This window comes from Bos taurus, chromosome 10 (genome assembly GCF_002263795.3).
Source record: "Bos taurus isolate L1 Dominette 01449 registration number 42190680 breed Hereford chromosome 10, ARS-UCD2.0, whole genome shotgun sequence".
NCBI lineage: Eukaryota > Metazoa > Chordata > Mammalia > Artiodactyla > Bovidae > Bos > Bos taurus.
Window position 1 is genome coordinate 46,699,629 of NC_037337.1, and position 17,103 is coordinate 46,716,731.

Sequence of the window (17,103 nt, forward strand, 5' to 3'; positions counted from 1 at the left end):
AATGCAGGCAGGGGACAGGTACTGTCTGTGACCAGGTCCTGGAACCAGGTAGCTCAGAATGGGGCTAGTTCATGTTCCTAGGCTGTTATAGGCTCAGCTGTACCTCTGCCTTGGGGAGGAAGGTGACCTTATACCCCAACATGTCTCTCCAGGCCAAGAAGTGTTCATTCCAGGTTTCAGCATAGAAGAGCTGCTGCCAGAGAGGCCTGAAGAGTACTACCGCTACAGGGGGTCCCTGACTACACCTCCCTGCTACCCCACTGTGCTCTGGACGGTGTTCCGGAACCCTGTGCAAATTTCCCAGGAGCAGGTAACTGTCGTGCTCTTCCTTGTCGTAGACCACGTGGTACCTCGGACCCTGCACCGCCTGTATCATAATTGACGACCTGACTACCTCACTCAGAGTTTCATTGGCAGCTATTCAAAACCTCTCCAGATACCACAGGGGCCTGGAAGTACTTTGGAAATCACAGGCTGGGCTTCAAAAGTGGAGCTGTCAAGTCAAGAGGGGAGAATGAGTCTATCTCCGCAGTTCTTTAAATATGAGTTGTTAGGCTGTGTTTCCTAACCTGTCCCCCAGTGGAGAGTTTCACCTCCCAGGCAGGAAAGCGCATGGCTCCTTACCTGGGGTGGAATAGACAGGATCAGGTTAGATGATTTAACAAACCCAGGGGGTGGGGAGTGCAGCGATAAGGAAGTGAGGGTCTCTGCCTTCAAGAAGCTCATGGGAGTGTGTGCCTGGTGAGTCACTCTGACTCTTTGTGACCTCGTGGACTGTAGCCCAACCAGGCTCCTCTGTCCACGGAATTCGCCAGACAAGAATACTGGAGTGGGCTGCCATTTCCTCCTCCAGGGGATCTCCCTGACACAGGGCTCAAACCCACGTCGCTTATGTCTCCTTCACTGGCAGGCGGGTTCTTTACCACTGGCACCACCTGGGAAACCCTCAAGAAGCTTAGGTAGTGCAAAACTGGGGAATGGAATCCATAGCAATCATCTCTAACTCTCTCATTTCTTAGGTGATGAAAGTGAGGGTTAGAGAGTCAAGGAGACATTGGGGTCACCAGCAAAGGCCCAAGGTGGAGCTGAGTTCCAAGTCACTGCTCGTGTCTCTGCTCCACAGCTCAAATTCATCAGGAAGAAGCATCGTTGCCCAGGAGGCGGATCTGCCTGCTGGCTCACCCACCCATGAGCCCAGCACAGCTCTCATTGCTGCTCCTCCCTTTTTACTATGGAGTACCTGAGTAACCTCGATAAATGACAGCAAATAGGCAAACAGGAATAAAGACATGATGAATCAAGAGATGAAATGATTGGGGAGGCATTAATGTTCTAACCCAGAAACTGCCTTGGAAACAGTTATGTAATCTATGTGTGTGCATGAAAATACCATGAAACTAGTGGATGACCTGTGAGGTTCTTGCCTGCCTGTTTCTGTTCCTTTTGATGGGACCATCAGACTAAGCCCCAGGCCCCTCTAACTAGACTGGGCTCTGAATGAGGCTCAGGAGAGGAATGCAGTCTCTTTGGGAGGTGGGGGAGCCCCTTGACATCCCAGGTTTCGCTCCCTGCAGGGCAGATTGCACGTGCAATCAGGAGCTAACAGTACACACCCTCCCGCTGGCCCGGGGAAGTGGGAAGACACATGGGCCAGCACTCAGACACCTGCAGGGGAGGGGCAGCTTTCTCCCACCACCTTCTCAGGGGTCTCCCGCCAGGCCTCAGAGGTGAGATCTGGCAGTCCTTGCCTTGAGGTCAGGCAAGGGGGCATCACTCTGCCTTCAGGGGGTGTTTCTGCTCTTTGCCTACAGCTGATGAAGTTGGAGACAGACCTGTACTGCACGCACATGGATGACCCGTCCCCCAGAGAGATGGTCAACAACTTTCGGCGGGTCCAGAAGTTTGACGAGAGGCTGGTGTATGTCTCCTTCCAACAAGGTAAGGAGGTGTGGCATGTGGGCAGTGTGGTGCCACGATGTCTGTTCCGTATGAAGTCAGGTGCCCTGGCCTTGGGCACTGTCACTCATGCCCTTAGGAGGTGGGTTAAGAGCACTCTGGCTGCCAAAGGAGCCAGGTATGTGAGGAGCTACTGAGTGTGGGTTTACTGAGGTCTCCCTTCACTGACCTTGACTCCCTTGAGCCTTTGAAGAGAAGCACAAGCCAGGGACTCCAGGCACATGGAGCAGAATCCTCATTAAGACTAGGTGTCTCCCACAGATGGAGGAGAGAGAGATACACGAGTAGGACCCTTTTCTGAGATCAAACACTGAACTTCTTACAGGCATTCTTGGCATCAAGGCCCATCTTTAGCCTTGCCAGGTGATTCGTGGCACTAGCACCACCAAGGTCCAGAGTTTCTCCTTTTAGAAAATGGACATAACCCATGTCTGAGCACAAGCAGCTCATGGTCTAACGTCGCAGGGCCCGTTAGACAAGAAAGCATCTTCAGAACTGCCTTTTGTCTCATCTCCCTGAAGCTTGCACAGGCACCGAGAATCTATACTGAACGAGACATAATAGTTTGGTTTCTTCCTGAGCTGCAGAAGCTCAGTTATTCCCTCTAAATCTGTAACCATAACTCCCCATATGGACATTTAACATCTTGACTTGTTCTGTATCTACATGAAGATGGCTGGGGGCCCCGGGAAGGGGGCAAGAGGCCCACACTCTTCAAATCTCCAACTTCACTTTCTCACTGAAGACTCTTGAGCTACCCCCAACCTGAGACTCTTGAGTGGTCAGGAGAGGGGTCGCTCCATAGAAGTTCCACTTTATAACATTCTCTTTTCCTATTCTAAATAAAGTGGGTAGTAGTCAAGGGTTACACGGAAATGCTTCAATTCTTAAATAAAATAAAACTCTTCCTAGAGATAAGGGACTCTGCCAACATAGATCAGGTAGAATTTTGCTTGTGATTCAAGGATAACAGTCAGTTCTGTTCTTTTGCACTAAGTCTCTACAAGTCACAGAGGACAGGGTGACAGGAACATTCTCCCCACCCCCACCTCCCAGTTAGGAGACTCAGGTTCAAGGTCATACCTTGTTTCCTCCTGGCTGTATGATGTGGAAAATAATGTCCCTTCTTTGGCCTTGGTTCCCTCAGCTATAAAGTGACAGGCTGGACTAGGTGAGCTAACATCCTTTCCGTGCTAACATGTTCTCAGTGGATACTAACAACTGGCCATCCTGACTTTACGTTTCAGGGACAGTGTGTGAGGGCAGTTACAGAGGATCAGAAGAAACCGTGCAGGAACTTGACATCCAGAAGTAACCCCCACGTGTACAATGAACATGGGGATAATTAGCCATCTTCTTAGACCGGCTCAGGTCTAAGCTGGCGCCTGTAGAGCAGGAAGTGCAATCAGGCTGGTGGCAGAGCGCTTCAGTAGACCTTCCCAGGCAGGCTGGGGGAGCTTGAGGGGCCTTGAAGCAGACGGGCTCCAGCTTAGGACATTGGAGATCACAGCCCAAATGCAGCTTTGCCACCACCTGTCCTGCAGAGCTCACCTGGAGCTATTGCTCCCAGAAGTGGGGCTGGGCTCATTCCTTGGAGTGAGAATCCATGGCTGTCCAAGGCAAACCTGTTCATTTGGAGGCTGATTATAGAAACTTGGCTAGAATTCTCCCCTCCCTCTCAAGTCCCAAAGACTCGGGCAGCTAATGGGGCTGTTTTCCCAAGAAGCAAGGCTGAGTCAGCCCCAAAGAATGAAGAACCAAACCTCATCCTCCCAGGGGCACCTGCCATTCACAAGAGCCTCCTCACACCAATGTGGAGCAGGTCAAAGACTGTAACGTGCCCTTTGGGTTGATGGGGTAAGCTTGTCTGTCAGCAGGAACCTTGAGTAATTTGGACTCAAATTGTCTGCACGCTCTTTCACTGGGACATGTCTATAATTAGGGGCTGGTTTAATTCAGGGTCTTCTCTGAAAGTTAACAGAAACTATGCAGTTGGACAATGAAAACTCTGGAGTTTTCTGCCAGGAGAAAAGTAATGTGAAGAAAATCCTTTAATAAACAAAGTACATGAACTTTGAGAGGGGGGATCTAGGGTTTAACCAAACTGGAACGACTGGGACTGAATCACGTAACTGGGCCCTGCTTTTTCCTTAACCATGCTGGAAAAGGAACACAGAACTTGGTTTCTGTCCTTAAGAGGTACAGAGTCTCTGACAGCCCTCAGGTAGGGTTTCTTGGTCTTGGTATGTCAATACTGACTTTCGGAACTGGATAATCTTGTTGTGGCGGCTGTCCTATGCACTGTATGATGTTGCGCAGCATCCTTGACCTCTACCCATTAGATACCAGCAGCATATCCACCTGTGACAGCCAAAATGTCTCTAGACATTGTCAAGTGTCTCTGGGGAGGAGGGGCCAAGTTGCCCCTGATTGAGAACCACTGCCCCAGGCATTTGTACAATGACTTTCCCAGGCCCAAGACTTTCCCCCACTCGGATCACAGAATTCTAGGGTTTTATATGACATGCCCTGGTCTTTATTCTATTCTAACCCTGTTTCCCATCTTCCTTTAAAATTTGAGTGTAATTGGGTAGGTCCAAGGCTAAGAGATGTAGATAAGATAGAACTATTCACCTTCAAGGAAGCAAACAAATCTCTCAAGCAGGGGTCCAGATGCCTCTGAGGCAGCAGCCTGAATCCCCTCATCATTCTGCTCCATCCCTTCTTTTTGTATTTTTTTCTCTCACGTATGTTGTTTCTTCCTGTCTTTGGTTAAAATGCCCACTTTTTTGGAGAGAAGTGAAAGTTGTGCCAGGGCATTTTTTTTCAGCTCTTAAAAAAAATTGCCTCTTCCAAGTGGCACAAGTGAAGTCTTGAGCTGAGGCGGGGCGACAAGACTCAAGTCCTCAACGTGGGGTCTTGGAGAAAACCCATCCTGAGAGCATCCAGATCTCGCAGGAGTCAGATGCCCGATGTGAGGGAGGAGAAAGATGGCAGAGGCAGAGTTATACAGCCCAGGGGCCCAAGTCTCAGTTCTGCGAAACTTCCCAGCTGAAGACATCAACACTGGGCCCATAGGGTAGTAAAGCCAGACCGATTAAACCCAAATACTGATGTCATCAGGCTCTGTTCTCAACATGTCAGGGCAAGGGAAACTCGAAGGACAAGAGGCAGCCAAAAAGTTTCTATAATCATGTCTTTAGTGGGTTTGAGCTGAGCTAGTGCATGTCCCATACCTCGCAGCCCGGAGCCAACTGAGGTGACCCTTAGACAATACAGCCGGGCGGTCGAGGGGTAGGGCTCAGCCAAGCTGTGGAGTAGCATGGTTAGAATCTGCTTTATCCTCAGGGACCTGGGTAGTTTCACAAAATGTTTTATAGAGAGAGAGTGAAAAAAAAAATCTTACAAAGCTAAGATGGCTAATTATCTAATTTTTTGAGACCAGAATGTATGCTTTGTGGTTATTGACCTTGTGTCTCTAAAAGTTCTTATTTATAAATAAACTCTATTAGATGAAAAACTATCAATTCTTCCCAGTAACCAAATGAAAGACCAGAAGAGTTCCTACCTACGAATCCCCCTCCACACATACAGCATCTGAATAGTCAGGAATAATCATCAAATGTGCTGAGAAATGGAGTCCTAGTCACACCTAATGCAGTTCATCACGCCACGTGTTACTGAGTACGCCCCACATTAGCCCCATGTTTCTCTTCCACGGTGGAGAAGAGAACACCTTGCCAGCGATGTTCTCTTCACTTCCAACAAGCCTCTGGACCAGACAGGAGGAAAAGGGGTCAGGCAGAAGCCTGGGACCACCATTCATGGTCCAGCACCAGCTGAGCCTTTCAGGGTGTCTCCCCTGCCTCCCCGATACTGCCCTGGGGGGTTTTCTGCAACACGGCTGGTGCTTCGCGTGTGCATGCTACAGACTGTCACACACGGGGCCCTCAGTCTGGGATGCCCTGCACCTCTCCCACCTGGAAAATTCTGTCAGGACCCAACTCCTATCATATCCTGCCATCCTTCCCCACTCCCCTGAGGGTGACCTACAGTCTCCTGCTCCTGCGTGGCCAGAACACAGTTATAGCTCTCTATACCTCTGTTACAGTTCTTAGCATAACACAGAGTAATGATCTATTATCATGTACAAAAAAAAAAAATCTGTATTATCCATAGACTACAAGCCCCTAGAGCAGGGACAATGGGTGTCTTGCACGCTTTCTGTGCCTGGTGCTCATGGCAAGTTTGAAAGGATAGAGCTGACTCAGCTCCCTTCCCCTCCCCCACCAGTATCTTCTCCGAAGAACCATCTGAACAGAAGCCTGATTGGCTGTCAAGTTTTAGTTTTAGGAAGTCTTATTTTGCTTTGCTGTCAATTTGTCAACAGCATTGAAATCAATCTGCTTGTTGAGGAACACATAAAGATCAGAATGTAGCTGTCAAGTGTCAGAGGCCTGGGGGGAGTTGCTGACAGATGCTGTCTGGCCTTCTGTCCTCCTCTGACCTGACGGGCATGAGAGGTCCCAGCACTAGTCAAACCTGCGGCCCAGACAGCCTGACCCACCACAGGAGGCAGAGAGCACGAAGCGCCTGGTGCTGCGTCACAACCCATACCCATTGTGCCAGGGTTTAGGCCCCTCAGAGCAACATGGCTCTCTCTTCTGGGCCAGCATTCCTGCAATCTGGAAGGCAAAGCCTTCAGACCCTAACGTGGGTCATAGAAAGCCAGTTCCCTCGTGTAATCTGGTGGTCTCTTTTGGGCAGATTTATTTGTAGAAGTTATTTAATAGGTTCCATTGTGTTAAGAAAAAACTCCAGTAAAATATAGCCTTTTAAGATGTTATGCTCTGTGGTTATAGAGGGCATCTTCTTTTACTTTTCTTAACAAAACATCCTCCAAAGAGAGGACCAGCATTTCAGTTGCTTGAGTCTATGACTTATATTAAGCATGATAATAAGGATTTTACCAGCTGAAACTGGATTTTATATATTTAAACTCTCAAATCCCTGCTAAACCCAAATGCTCCCTGCCTCTTTTATAAGACTGGAGCCTGCTAAAGACATATGTAATGTGTACATATGTAATTACTATAGAACATGTCACCTACCACAACAGCCCATACTTTAATACTTTGAAAAGGATTGTATCCTTTTTATTCAAAACTCTGTTTGAATAAGCAGAATTGTAAATACACCTAGAAATTGCTAGACTTGTTCTAGGAACTTTGAGCTGTATACAGGAGGTGTTTGTTCCTCCTGCTGGACTTTTCTGTGTGTGCACTTGAGGCTCCAGAAGACCTCACATGCAGTTAACCAGCCTCTCTCGGTCCAGCAAGATACCAGTGGAAGACGCAGCTCCTGAGCCAGCCAGAACAGGTAGTTGTACCCTGTGGCGAGCAGCATGTCGATCTCGGGGGTTCTGAACCTTCCCCAGTGAGGCATGTGGCACTGGGGTTCTTCCATATCTGTGTGATCCCTTCTGTGTGCAGTACTGCCCCACCTCTGCTTGCCCTGACTCACACCAGAGCCCTGCCTGGAGAGCAGGCGGCTCTGCCATGTCTGTACCGCGTGCAACCCTCCTACCAGCTCAGGAGCCCTTACTGCATTCTCATCCTGTGGCTCTCGTGGCCCACTGCCATCAACCAGCCTGTCTTGTTCTTCCTGTCCGACCTTCTGTGGGAACTCCCTGTCTCATTCGACTTCAGAAACCATTTCTTTGTTTAATCAATCTGCAAATGAATCTCTGCCCCTCCCTGCAGCATCTTTGATGCCCATTCTTGGCACCATTCCAGGGGCTCTGCAGGGATGCAGGTTTTGGCTTCTGTCACTGGGTGCTAGTTCTTCAGTCCCCCGATCAGTTCTCCTGGTGCCTTTTGTGACTTCCCCTTGTGGCGGGCTACAGTCTATAGGGTGGCAAAGAATCAGACACGACTGAAGCGACTTGGCATGCATGCATGCTTGCCCTGCAGTTATCAGATGCTCTGACTTCTGCCTCCACTGGGACCTAAGCCTTATGCTGCACCCAGTTCCACAGAGGAGCCCGGCTCCCTGAGGCTTGGTGCCGTCTCACCTGCAGGGGAGAGCATCCAACATCACCGTCCTGTCCTGGGCTTCCTGGCAGGCAGAATTCTCACCGGGTGCTGCCCTCGCCACCGTTTCTCTTCCCAAGTGCCTCAAATGCTTCACCTGCTCAGTCAAACTGCTCTGTTTTTGCTGCATCAAACACTTAGCTGTGAAGTCTCTATCCCATAATCTGGGGATTTCCTCATCTTCCACCTGCTTGGTCTTGTTTCACTGTTTCCGAGGAGCGGCAAATTAGGCCCTAACCAGTCGTCATCCAGAAGCAAGGAACCCACGTTAGAGCCCTGAATTAAACTAAGCTATTGTTTATAGGCCTAAAACAGCCAAGGACACTGCTCAGTGACGCAGGAAAATCAGACTCTCCTTCCAGAACAGCCACCCAGCTGGGTCATGTGCTCTTGAGAAAAGCCTCAAGCCTGGAGCCTTGCTTCTGGAGCCTTTGCTCTGCTCCCTAAGACCATGGCCTGGGGGGCAACTCCTCCAGCCCCGGAGATGGGCTGTCAGCTGTCTGGGGACCTGCCTGGCTCTCAGGATCTTCAAGGTGGCTGTGAAAGCGACAATTTTAGAAACATCCAGTTTGGACAGCTTAACCAAGTGGTCAGGCTTACTAGTGACCATCTTACATGGCAAGAACTAGTTTGGTACCACAAGCATCTGGAGGGGAAAAAAAAAAAAAAAACCCACGACCAGTTGGGGTTCTTTTCGGTGGTGGTTGTTTTTAAGATCCTGGAGGCCTTGGTTACCTTTAGGTACCTTAAACAAAACAAAACACCAAATTACAGTGTGCAGAGGCCACAGGCCATGCAGAGAACAGAGCATATTCTGTACAAACACTTGACGCCCTCCCCAGGGGGAGACTCATGTCCTGAGGGTCTCCCCAAGCCACAGACTGGTCCTTGTGTTCAGGGCAGGGAATCAGGCCAGGGGAGCCACGTTCTTTGCCACCCAAGAGGCTGTGGGCTGCCAGTGGTGGCTGGCAAGAGCCAAGAGAACAGGCCACCCTGTTCTTTGTGGATGGCTCCTAACCATACCTGCTCCAGTCATCCTTACAACAGCCTGGGGCCACCCAGGAAGCCAGACCAAGGGCTCCTAGAGCCCAGGCTTGGACCAATGAGGTTACAGACTCAGTATGAGATTGTGGAAGATAGTAGGCAAAGAAGAGAGTAGGGAAAGAAGATGGGGCTGATAGCTCCAGGAGAATCAGCCAGACTTGAAGGGGCCAGATGGCAGGAGAAGGGGTGAGTAAAACCTCGCTCTCTAGTCTTAGGTCTGGTTCCTCGGGGTATCAAGTGCCCCAGGGGGAGGTGGACCCTGGCCCTCTGCTGGCATCTCATACTTGGTTGAGTCTCTGTCACCTCAGTAGGCTCCGTGGGCACAGGCTCTCTGGAGTGTCTGGCTGGGTGGCTACCATCTGCACAACTCCAGCTTGGAATACCCACCCCCCACACCAAACACACATATAAGCTAGAAGTTTCTACTGAGATCAGAAAACCAGTGGATAAGCAGGTCTGTGTAAGCAGACTTTCTGTAGATGGAGGGTATGACTGGGAGGAGGAGCAGTTCTGAGAGCCTGCAAGCAGCTGGGGTAACCCGGAGGCTTCGTGACCAGGCTCCTCTGTATTACCCGCGAGAATGGATTCACCCATGGCCCTCCCTGAGAGGTCCTTAGCAGGCTGACTATAAGCTTTCTCCTTAGATTGCTAGGCACTATTTCAGCCCCACTGAAGACCTCTAACTCACCCCATTCATCCCCAACAATAACTCATGGAAGTGGACACAGTCCTCTGGTTCCACATACCAGGGAAGGGAGACTGGTATGGTGGATGGATTTCTCCAGTTTGTCCAGTGGAACCAAAGTGAAAACAGAACAAAACCACAATAACACTGGATGGGGATAGATGTGGAAGTCTGGTAACAGGTTCTAACCAAGCTCTGCCAGCCCGAGCCAGCCAGCACCTAGAAAGTTCTTTGCTGAGGACGAGAGGCGGGTGCCAGGGAAGCAGATAAGAGCCTACCCAGATAGACTCTGATTCTTACCTTTCCTCACCTTTCAAGCTGGCCACATTGGACGAAAAGCTGAAGTCTTACCAAAGTACAGAGACTGCGATGATAAAGGAGCATGGGGGGAGGGTTCATGGTGTGAGTTCCCTGGGTGGGCAATTCCCTTCACCTGAGCCAAGAGGGAGCATCCCCAGACGGGCTGCATTAGCCCCGTACCTCCAACCAACCAAAGGGAGTGCGTCAGTCAACACACGGGTCAAATCTGCCATGGTTTGCCTCGGTTAACTTCCAATCTTTTCCTCTCCCCTCCGAAGTGCCAGACCCTCCCTGCACAGGACTGAGTCCGGGTATGTGGCCGGCCGGCCGTGCATGCTGCAGCTGGGTGATCGCTGTGATTCTCGGTGTGATCTGGGCCTCTGAGACCTCCAGCTCATCCTCTCTGCTTCTCTGTGCTGTCACTCTGACTCCTGGCCCCCTCCTCACTGTGTGTCTTACCCTCAAGTCGCTCTCTGATTCAAAGATGAGCTCCCAATCAAATGCTCCTCTAATGAAAGACCTAATCACTTTATAGCATGTGTACATTCAAAGAGCCTATCCAAGACCTTCTGTTGGCCAGGGTGGGAAAGCAGTGCCTAAAGACTAGGCCAAAGCCAAGATATGGAGGTTGGGTGACCAGCCAGTTGACCTTGGCAATGGGCCCTGGCTGTTTGGGACTGCTTAGGACTGTGCAATAGAACTTGAGGTCAAAGCTGATGAAGAGGCATCTCATGGGCCTTGAATCCAGCAAGGCAAAATAGAGTAACTTTTTATTATGTAACCCAGGGTTTCTCAAAGTGTGGTTCATGGACCACATATCAATACATCAGCATAAGCTAGAGGTGTTTGGTAAAAATGCAGATTCCTGGGCCAAATTCCAGACTGAATCAGACTCTGAAGCTTGGGCTCAAAAAGAGTATACATTTGAAACAACCTCTTCAGATGATGCTGGTGCAAGTTTGAGAACCCCTGCTGGATAATCGCTACAATTTGCAAATGGGCCCTGTGAGTACTCCAGCCAGTCCTGCTCAGCCAGAGACCAGAACTTGAAAACAGAGGCGGGGAAGTTACACCTTTCTGTGGATGACCCTGCAGCTGTCACCTGACGGCACACATGGGGATGAGATGAAGGGAAGGGAGGCTTGTAACGTGTGTGCATTACCCCTCCCCAGGCATCGTCCTTTCCGTGGCCCTGGCCTGTGGTCTCGGCATCTGTATTGTCCTGGCGGTATCCATTTGGCTTTTAAGAAGGAGAAAGAGGTGAGCTGGTTTGGGTTTGAAATGGGAGTGGGTGGCTCTGTGTCCATGAGAATTGATCTGTCTGGGAAGGCAGGGTGCATAATGAGGAGCTGTGCCACCCGAACCAGCTTATCCTTGGAGTGCCATCTCCAAAACACCACTGATCGAGGCCTTGGCGTGAGAGGCTGATGCTGGCGGACCGCGGTGCTCAGGGCTGGAGGTGTGTCTGCCAGCGTGGACCTTGGACAAGCTTCTTGATTTTGGAGCCTGAACACAAGCACCAAGGCTGCTTCTTTCTAAGATCTTTTCATCTGGTTTTTCTTCTCTAAACCCAAAAAGAAAATTGAGGAAAATTTTGATTTCTCATTCACACTAATGCCCTTTGCTCATGTTCTTATTGCCTAAAATAACCTAACTTATTTTTCCTGGTATGAAAAAACATAAAAGGTTGCCAGAAACCCTATGGGAATCAGAGATCTGAGCAGCATGGTAATGAGACCTTCATCAAAATGCAGGTCTAGTATCATCAGGTGTTGAAAGAGAACAGTTGAAAAATGCACAGTTTCCATTTTGGTTAGCGGTTATTGGGGGGCATTTGCTCCCAAGACCAATGGAACTTGAGAGAGGTTTCCAAGAGAAGGGTTTGACTTGCCTCATTCCATAGCTGAGTCAGGCTGTTCTTGCCTCTCTTTCCTCTCTGACTAACAAAATTCGTATGTTCTTGTTGCTCCAGTAGCAAAAAAGGTGCCAACAAAGGAGTCATCTACAAACCAGCCATCAAGCAGGAGACTGAGGCCCATGCCTGAGGCCCTGGAAGGCCCAGGCACGTCCAAGGGAGGACTTGGCTTTGGACGCAAACTGCTGTGGCTCCCTGGACACGTGACACATCTGAGGGTTTTCTGAGTTCAGCCCACAAACACCTTAGACGCTTGGGGGGACCCTACCATTCTGCTGTCATGCCACCACCCGCAGTGGGAGTGTGGATGGGAAGAACTCGCCAAGGAGGCGGGAACTCTAAGCTGTCTGCTTCACGTGTGTGGCCTTTCAGTGGTTTGGATTCTCGGGGCACAAACTGTATTGCCTGCTGGGGCTGTTACTGGCTGGAAAACACTTTCATCCAGGGGTTCACGTGAGTGTGGTTTCAAGTGTCTGGGAATCTGCTTCTTGTCCATGCTTACAGGTGAGAACGTGCGGTCTCTGCTGAAGCTTTGTTTTTGAGGCTCCATTTCTTTCCTCGGAGAAGGGCTTGTTCAATTTCCTTCTGCTATGACAAAACCTTTAGTCTGACCTTACAATTGAGGGCTGGGGGGAGGGGGGCGGTGGTGGCCGGGGAACAGGAAGGGTCAAGGTGTCAGAGACAAAAAGAAAACAAGAAATATTCTTTGCAGTACAGTAAGCCACTTTCCAAGTCCTGTCTGTCCTTCAGATGAGATGCACTAACTAAACAGACCTTAGCGAGAGAGAAGACACATAAGATCTGGAAAAGTCTCACTTTGAAATCAGATTGGAGGGCTTTCCTTGGTGGTTCAGTGGTTAGGGTCCTCCATGAAATGCAGGAGACACGGGTTTGAGCCCTGCTCAGGGAACTAGGATCCCACATGCCTCAGGCCAGCGAAGCCTTCATGCTGCAACTACTGAGTCTTCTTGCCACACAAGGAAAGATCCTGCATGATGCGATGAAGATCCCACGTGCTACAACTAGGACCTGACACAGCCAAATAAATTAAAAAATAAATATTTTAAAAAGAAGAAAAGAAATCATATTGGAATCAGAAGTTGCACGTCAAGCTGTGAAGTGTGAGGAGGACAGAATTTTAAGCCCAACGCAACCTCCTGTCAGGGGCATCATTCTGTTTTGTACTCTACAGATTTTATAAATAATTAGGCTGTTCCTTGAAAATGTGTTACTGCCTTCTCTCTCCTAGAGGAGACATGACTTCTGAGATGACCTCAGCTGCTTTTGTACGTAGAGGAAACAGACAGAAGCAAAACGGTTGAAGACCTTTGTCTCTTTTGCCCAAATTTCATTTCTGCTGCCTTTGTGGTGAGCCTACTGTCAACCTTGAATTGGGACCTACCTACTTCTCTGACTTGAAGGATGTCAAGTCATGGCTGAATTACAATATATTTTCAAACTATGAAAACGGGAAGTTACTTGTGCAGGGGCTGGCATCGTGGTATTCATGGACCAGAAATAATGGAATGTTAACAAAGATCCTTCGTGGTCTTCCCTGCCAAGTGACGAAGACAGTTTCTGAGACAACTCCTTCATTCTCCTCCCATTGACCTAAGAGCCCTGTGGATATCAGTCTGTTCCATGACTGAGAAGGAGACCCCCACCAAACTCTCCTGGCTGGAACCTTGCAGTTCACAGACAACCTTATGGTTCTCACTCTCATTGTGACAGCATGGGGTGTTCTCTTTAGCACATCTAAAGTGAGGTTTTGGAAGTGAGGTTAAAAGCATTACTATTAGCAAAGCAATGGTAGTTTGCAGTTCCCTGTCTAGGTGACAGGTTTCTTTAGCATGTCTTTTTCCCTCTCCTCCCTCTGACTCTGAGAAATCTCTCTTGTCTGCTGTCGTAACTTGTAGTGATGCTAGGCAGAGTTACAGGGGACTCGGAGACTCAGACAGTTCTTGTCTACATGAGACGCCTGACTACCCTGGAGGCTGGCACGGCATCCTGCCTTGCCATTAGCATGCCGGCCTGATGCTGATCAAATGACAGCAGGGACAACCCTCAGGACTGAGCAATGGGAATTAGATGATGCTTTCTTGGCCTCAGCCCATAACCGCCAATCAGAAGCCGACATAAACCACTCCAGAGCTGTGGGGCTGTATTTCAAAGAGCTTTCTACAGCTTTTTTTTTGACACATTCTGTGAGAGAACAGAGAAGTCATTGTACCTAGCACAGTGGCTGTTGATAAAAATGGAAAGTTACGGGGGTGGTGAAAACAGCCACATGTCTCCTGCTTCTCCCTGCTCGGCACAGCCCAGGTTCTGGGACCTCTTGGCTCAGATAAAACAAAGCCAGGGAGAGGGCGCCAAGAATCAACACCACCGCCCTCCTTGCTAATCCGCATGGGACTCCGGAGGACCCAGCCCTGCAACGGGGAAACCTTTCCTCAGGTTCTCACTCCCTCCCTGATGCCACCTGCCTCTACAGGAGAGTGGTGTGGCGGTGCTGATGATACTCTGCCTCCCACTCACCCTGGGAGGGCCTGGCGCTGTGCCCAGCACGGGTGGAGGTGAAAAAGCCAGGCCCCGGCTGGGGCAGAGACGCAGGCAAGGCTCTGGCTTCTCTGCCTCTCTGCAGTGGGAGATCTTCAGCTCCTTTGCTCTGTTTCATTAGTGTCAAATGATGATGATAACAGTAAAAACCTGTACCTGTTTCCTTAACAGACATCCTAGGGTTCTGCTGCATTGACTATTGATCCCATTATCGGTTCCACCTTAAAGTCTCCTCCCCTTCACTCAGCTCCCTGAAGGCCTCCTACTGGCCCTTGGAAAACCCCAGGGATGGGCACCACCTTCTGTCCCTGTGGACCACTGGCTGTGATGATGGTCTGTTTAGGACTTCTGTATTTATTGTAAGAATGACTGTAATGAAGACATACAAATATGAGAAATTGTAAATAAAATGTTTTTTTCAGACCAGACTAGTTTTTGGAAGTGAAGCTAAAAGTATTACTATTGGCAAAACAATAGTACTTTGGGGTTCCCTGTCTATGGTGATAGGGAACAAGTCAGAATGAATAATGATGTCATTTGCAGCCAGGTCATAGAACCCAGCTCCAAAGGAAAACACACGGATGCCCTAAAGCATTTTACCAAGGATGCAGGCCTCCGATGTGTGCAGCCCTGGTCACACGGTCACACTTAGAGGATCTTGTATGTCTAGAGTAATCAGGGACTGACTGGCTCAGGGAGAAGGCGGTATCTGAGCCGAGCCTTGAAAAATAAGTCATATTTGAACAGATGAATATAAAAGGAGGAGCCATGGGACTTCCCTGCTGGTCCAGTGGCTAAGATTCCACACTCCTGATGCAGGGGGCCTGGGTTCGATGCCTGGTCAGGGATCTAGATCCCACATGCTGCAATTAAGAGTTCACATGCCACCACTAAAGATCCCACGTGCCGCAATGAAGATGGAAGATCCTGCGTGCCACAACTAAGACCCGGCACGGCCAAACAGATGCATTTTTAAAAGTACTGAAAAAATTAAAAATAAAAAAGAGAGAAGGAGTCATTTCTAACCAAAGTGACCTGAATACAGGGAGCAGGTTGGTAGCATCTCTTGGTTGCCTGACTGTTACCTTATTTTGGACTCTTTTTGCTGTCCCCCTCCATATAATCTTTTATCTAAATCCAGATTTCACATTCTGGTTTGCTAAAGGAAGCAGTTCTATAAAGGTTACAAGTGGGCACCATCCCTGTTTGAGTTATTAAAAAAACTTTGGATTTTCACTTCAGTTGCCCTAGGACCGAGACAGGTAAACTGTTCAAAGATAACTCTGCTCCAGCAGGAGATAAAGCAGTGAGTCCAGCTTTGGAACAGAAACATTACTAACCTCTTCAGGCCCTGATGGTCTCTTCAGTTGGAATACAGGGATTCTTTGGTTCCTCCCCTTTGGTATCCTTCCTGGTGTCACAGCCATTTGCAGGGATGAGGTCAGAGGGGAGCCAGGCACACCCATTCCTTAGACTTGCTCCCATCCCACTGGGATGGGGGTAGGGATGGGGGAGGTTGGAGGAAGCACTTCCTGGAGCAAGAAACGAGCAACAGAAATTATCTCCCGTCTCTCCACTGCCTTTCTCTCCGTTCCCTGAATGCAAGGTGCATCTGGGCTGATGCTCAAAGAGGTGTGTTGATGAGAGCCATGGATGGCGAGGAGATTCAGTCCTCCTTTGGCTTGCCCATTACCTCCTCATCTAAATTCAGCTAAATGGACAATCCAGGGCCCAGGGTCCAACAGAAATACAATAAAATATAGTGTGATATGTGAGATTTTAAAGTTCTAGTAGCCATGCCAAAAAAAAACAAACCTCCCACAAAAACCAGTGACACTTTCATAATATATTTTATGTAAACCAGTGGATTCAAAATACTATCATTTCAACATGTATTTTGATGTGAGTGATTTTCATTCATTTTTCCCTAAAGTATTTGAAATTTGGTATTTTATACTTACAGCTCATCTCCATTCAAATGCTAAATTGTCACTGAAAATTTCTGATCTATATTTAGATTTCATAAAAGTTTACAGTTGAAAAAGTGTGTTTAGGGACTTCCCTGGTGGTTCACTGGTTGAGACTTTGCCTTTCAACGCAGGGAGTGTGGGTTCAATCCCTGGTCTAGGAACTAAGATCCCACATGCCTCGTGGCCAAAATACCAAAAACATGAAACAGAAACAATATGGAAACAAAATTCAACAAAGATCTTAAAAATGGTCCACATTAAAAAAACTCAAAAAAAAAAAAGCATATACACATACTCAAGTTGCTCCAACATAAAATTTTCCAAATAACTGAATCAATTATCAGCTCTTAAATTTAAATTTATTAAAATAAATGGAGTTTCTCAGTTTCAATGGCCGTGTTCCAAGCACTCAGCAGCTACACCCGGCCAGTGGCCGGTTCAGCCACTGTGCAGATATGGAACCCTGGTGCCTCTGACAGACGCTTTGGAAGGGTTAAGACCTAGATGACTGTCACATAAAATAAACCTGGAAGAAAGCCCTGGAAGGTGAAGATGGGGGACAGGAGACAGAGGATGGGGAAATCC

At 48.8% G+C, this 17,103-nt stretch overlaps 2 protein-coding genes across 8 annotated transcripts in view; one reads left to right on the plus strand and one right to left on the minus strand.

Moving 5' to 3' along the window:
* The window catches only part of CA12 (carbonic anhydrase 12), a 65,344-nt gene extending 50,375 nt beyond the window's left edge, over positions 1-14,969 (plus strand). Inside the window, exons 7-11 of one of the 4 annotated variants that reach the window (XM_005211744.5) lie at positions 153-310; positions 1,812-1,938; positions 10,356-10,388; positions 11,250-11,337; positions 12,050-14,969. In XM_005211744.5, the coding sequence (XP_005211801.1) occupies positions 153-310; positions 1,812-1,938; positions 10,356-10,388; positions 11,250-11,337; positions 12,050-12,122 (479 nt within the window). In that variant the 3' untranslated portion in view covers positions 12,123-14,969. Of the gene's footprint in view, positions 1-152; positions 311-1,811; positions 1,939-3,203; positions 5,477-7,291; positions 7,686-10,355; positions 10,389-11,249; positions 11,338-12,049 lie in introns of those variants that run through there. The other 3 variants (XM_002690877.7, XM_059890716.1, XM_059890717.1) reach the window with 3 other exon arrangements.
* The window catches only part of APH1B (aph-1 homolog B, gamma-secretase subunit), a 117,077-nt gene that overhangs the window by 44,470 nt on the left and 55,504 nt on the right, over positions 1-17,103 (minus strand). For 2 of the 4 annotated variants that reach the window (XR_009496046.1, XR_009496045.1), the window contains exon 7: positions 625-16,080. The exons of the other annotated variants lie outside the window; for them this stretch is intronic. The gene's annotated coding sequence lies outside the window, so the exon portion shown is untranslated. The remainder of the gene's footprint in view (positions 1-624; positions 16,081-17,103) is intronic. 4 annotated transcript variants of the gene reach the window in all.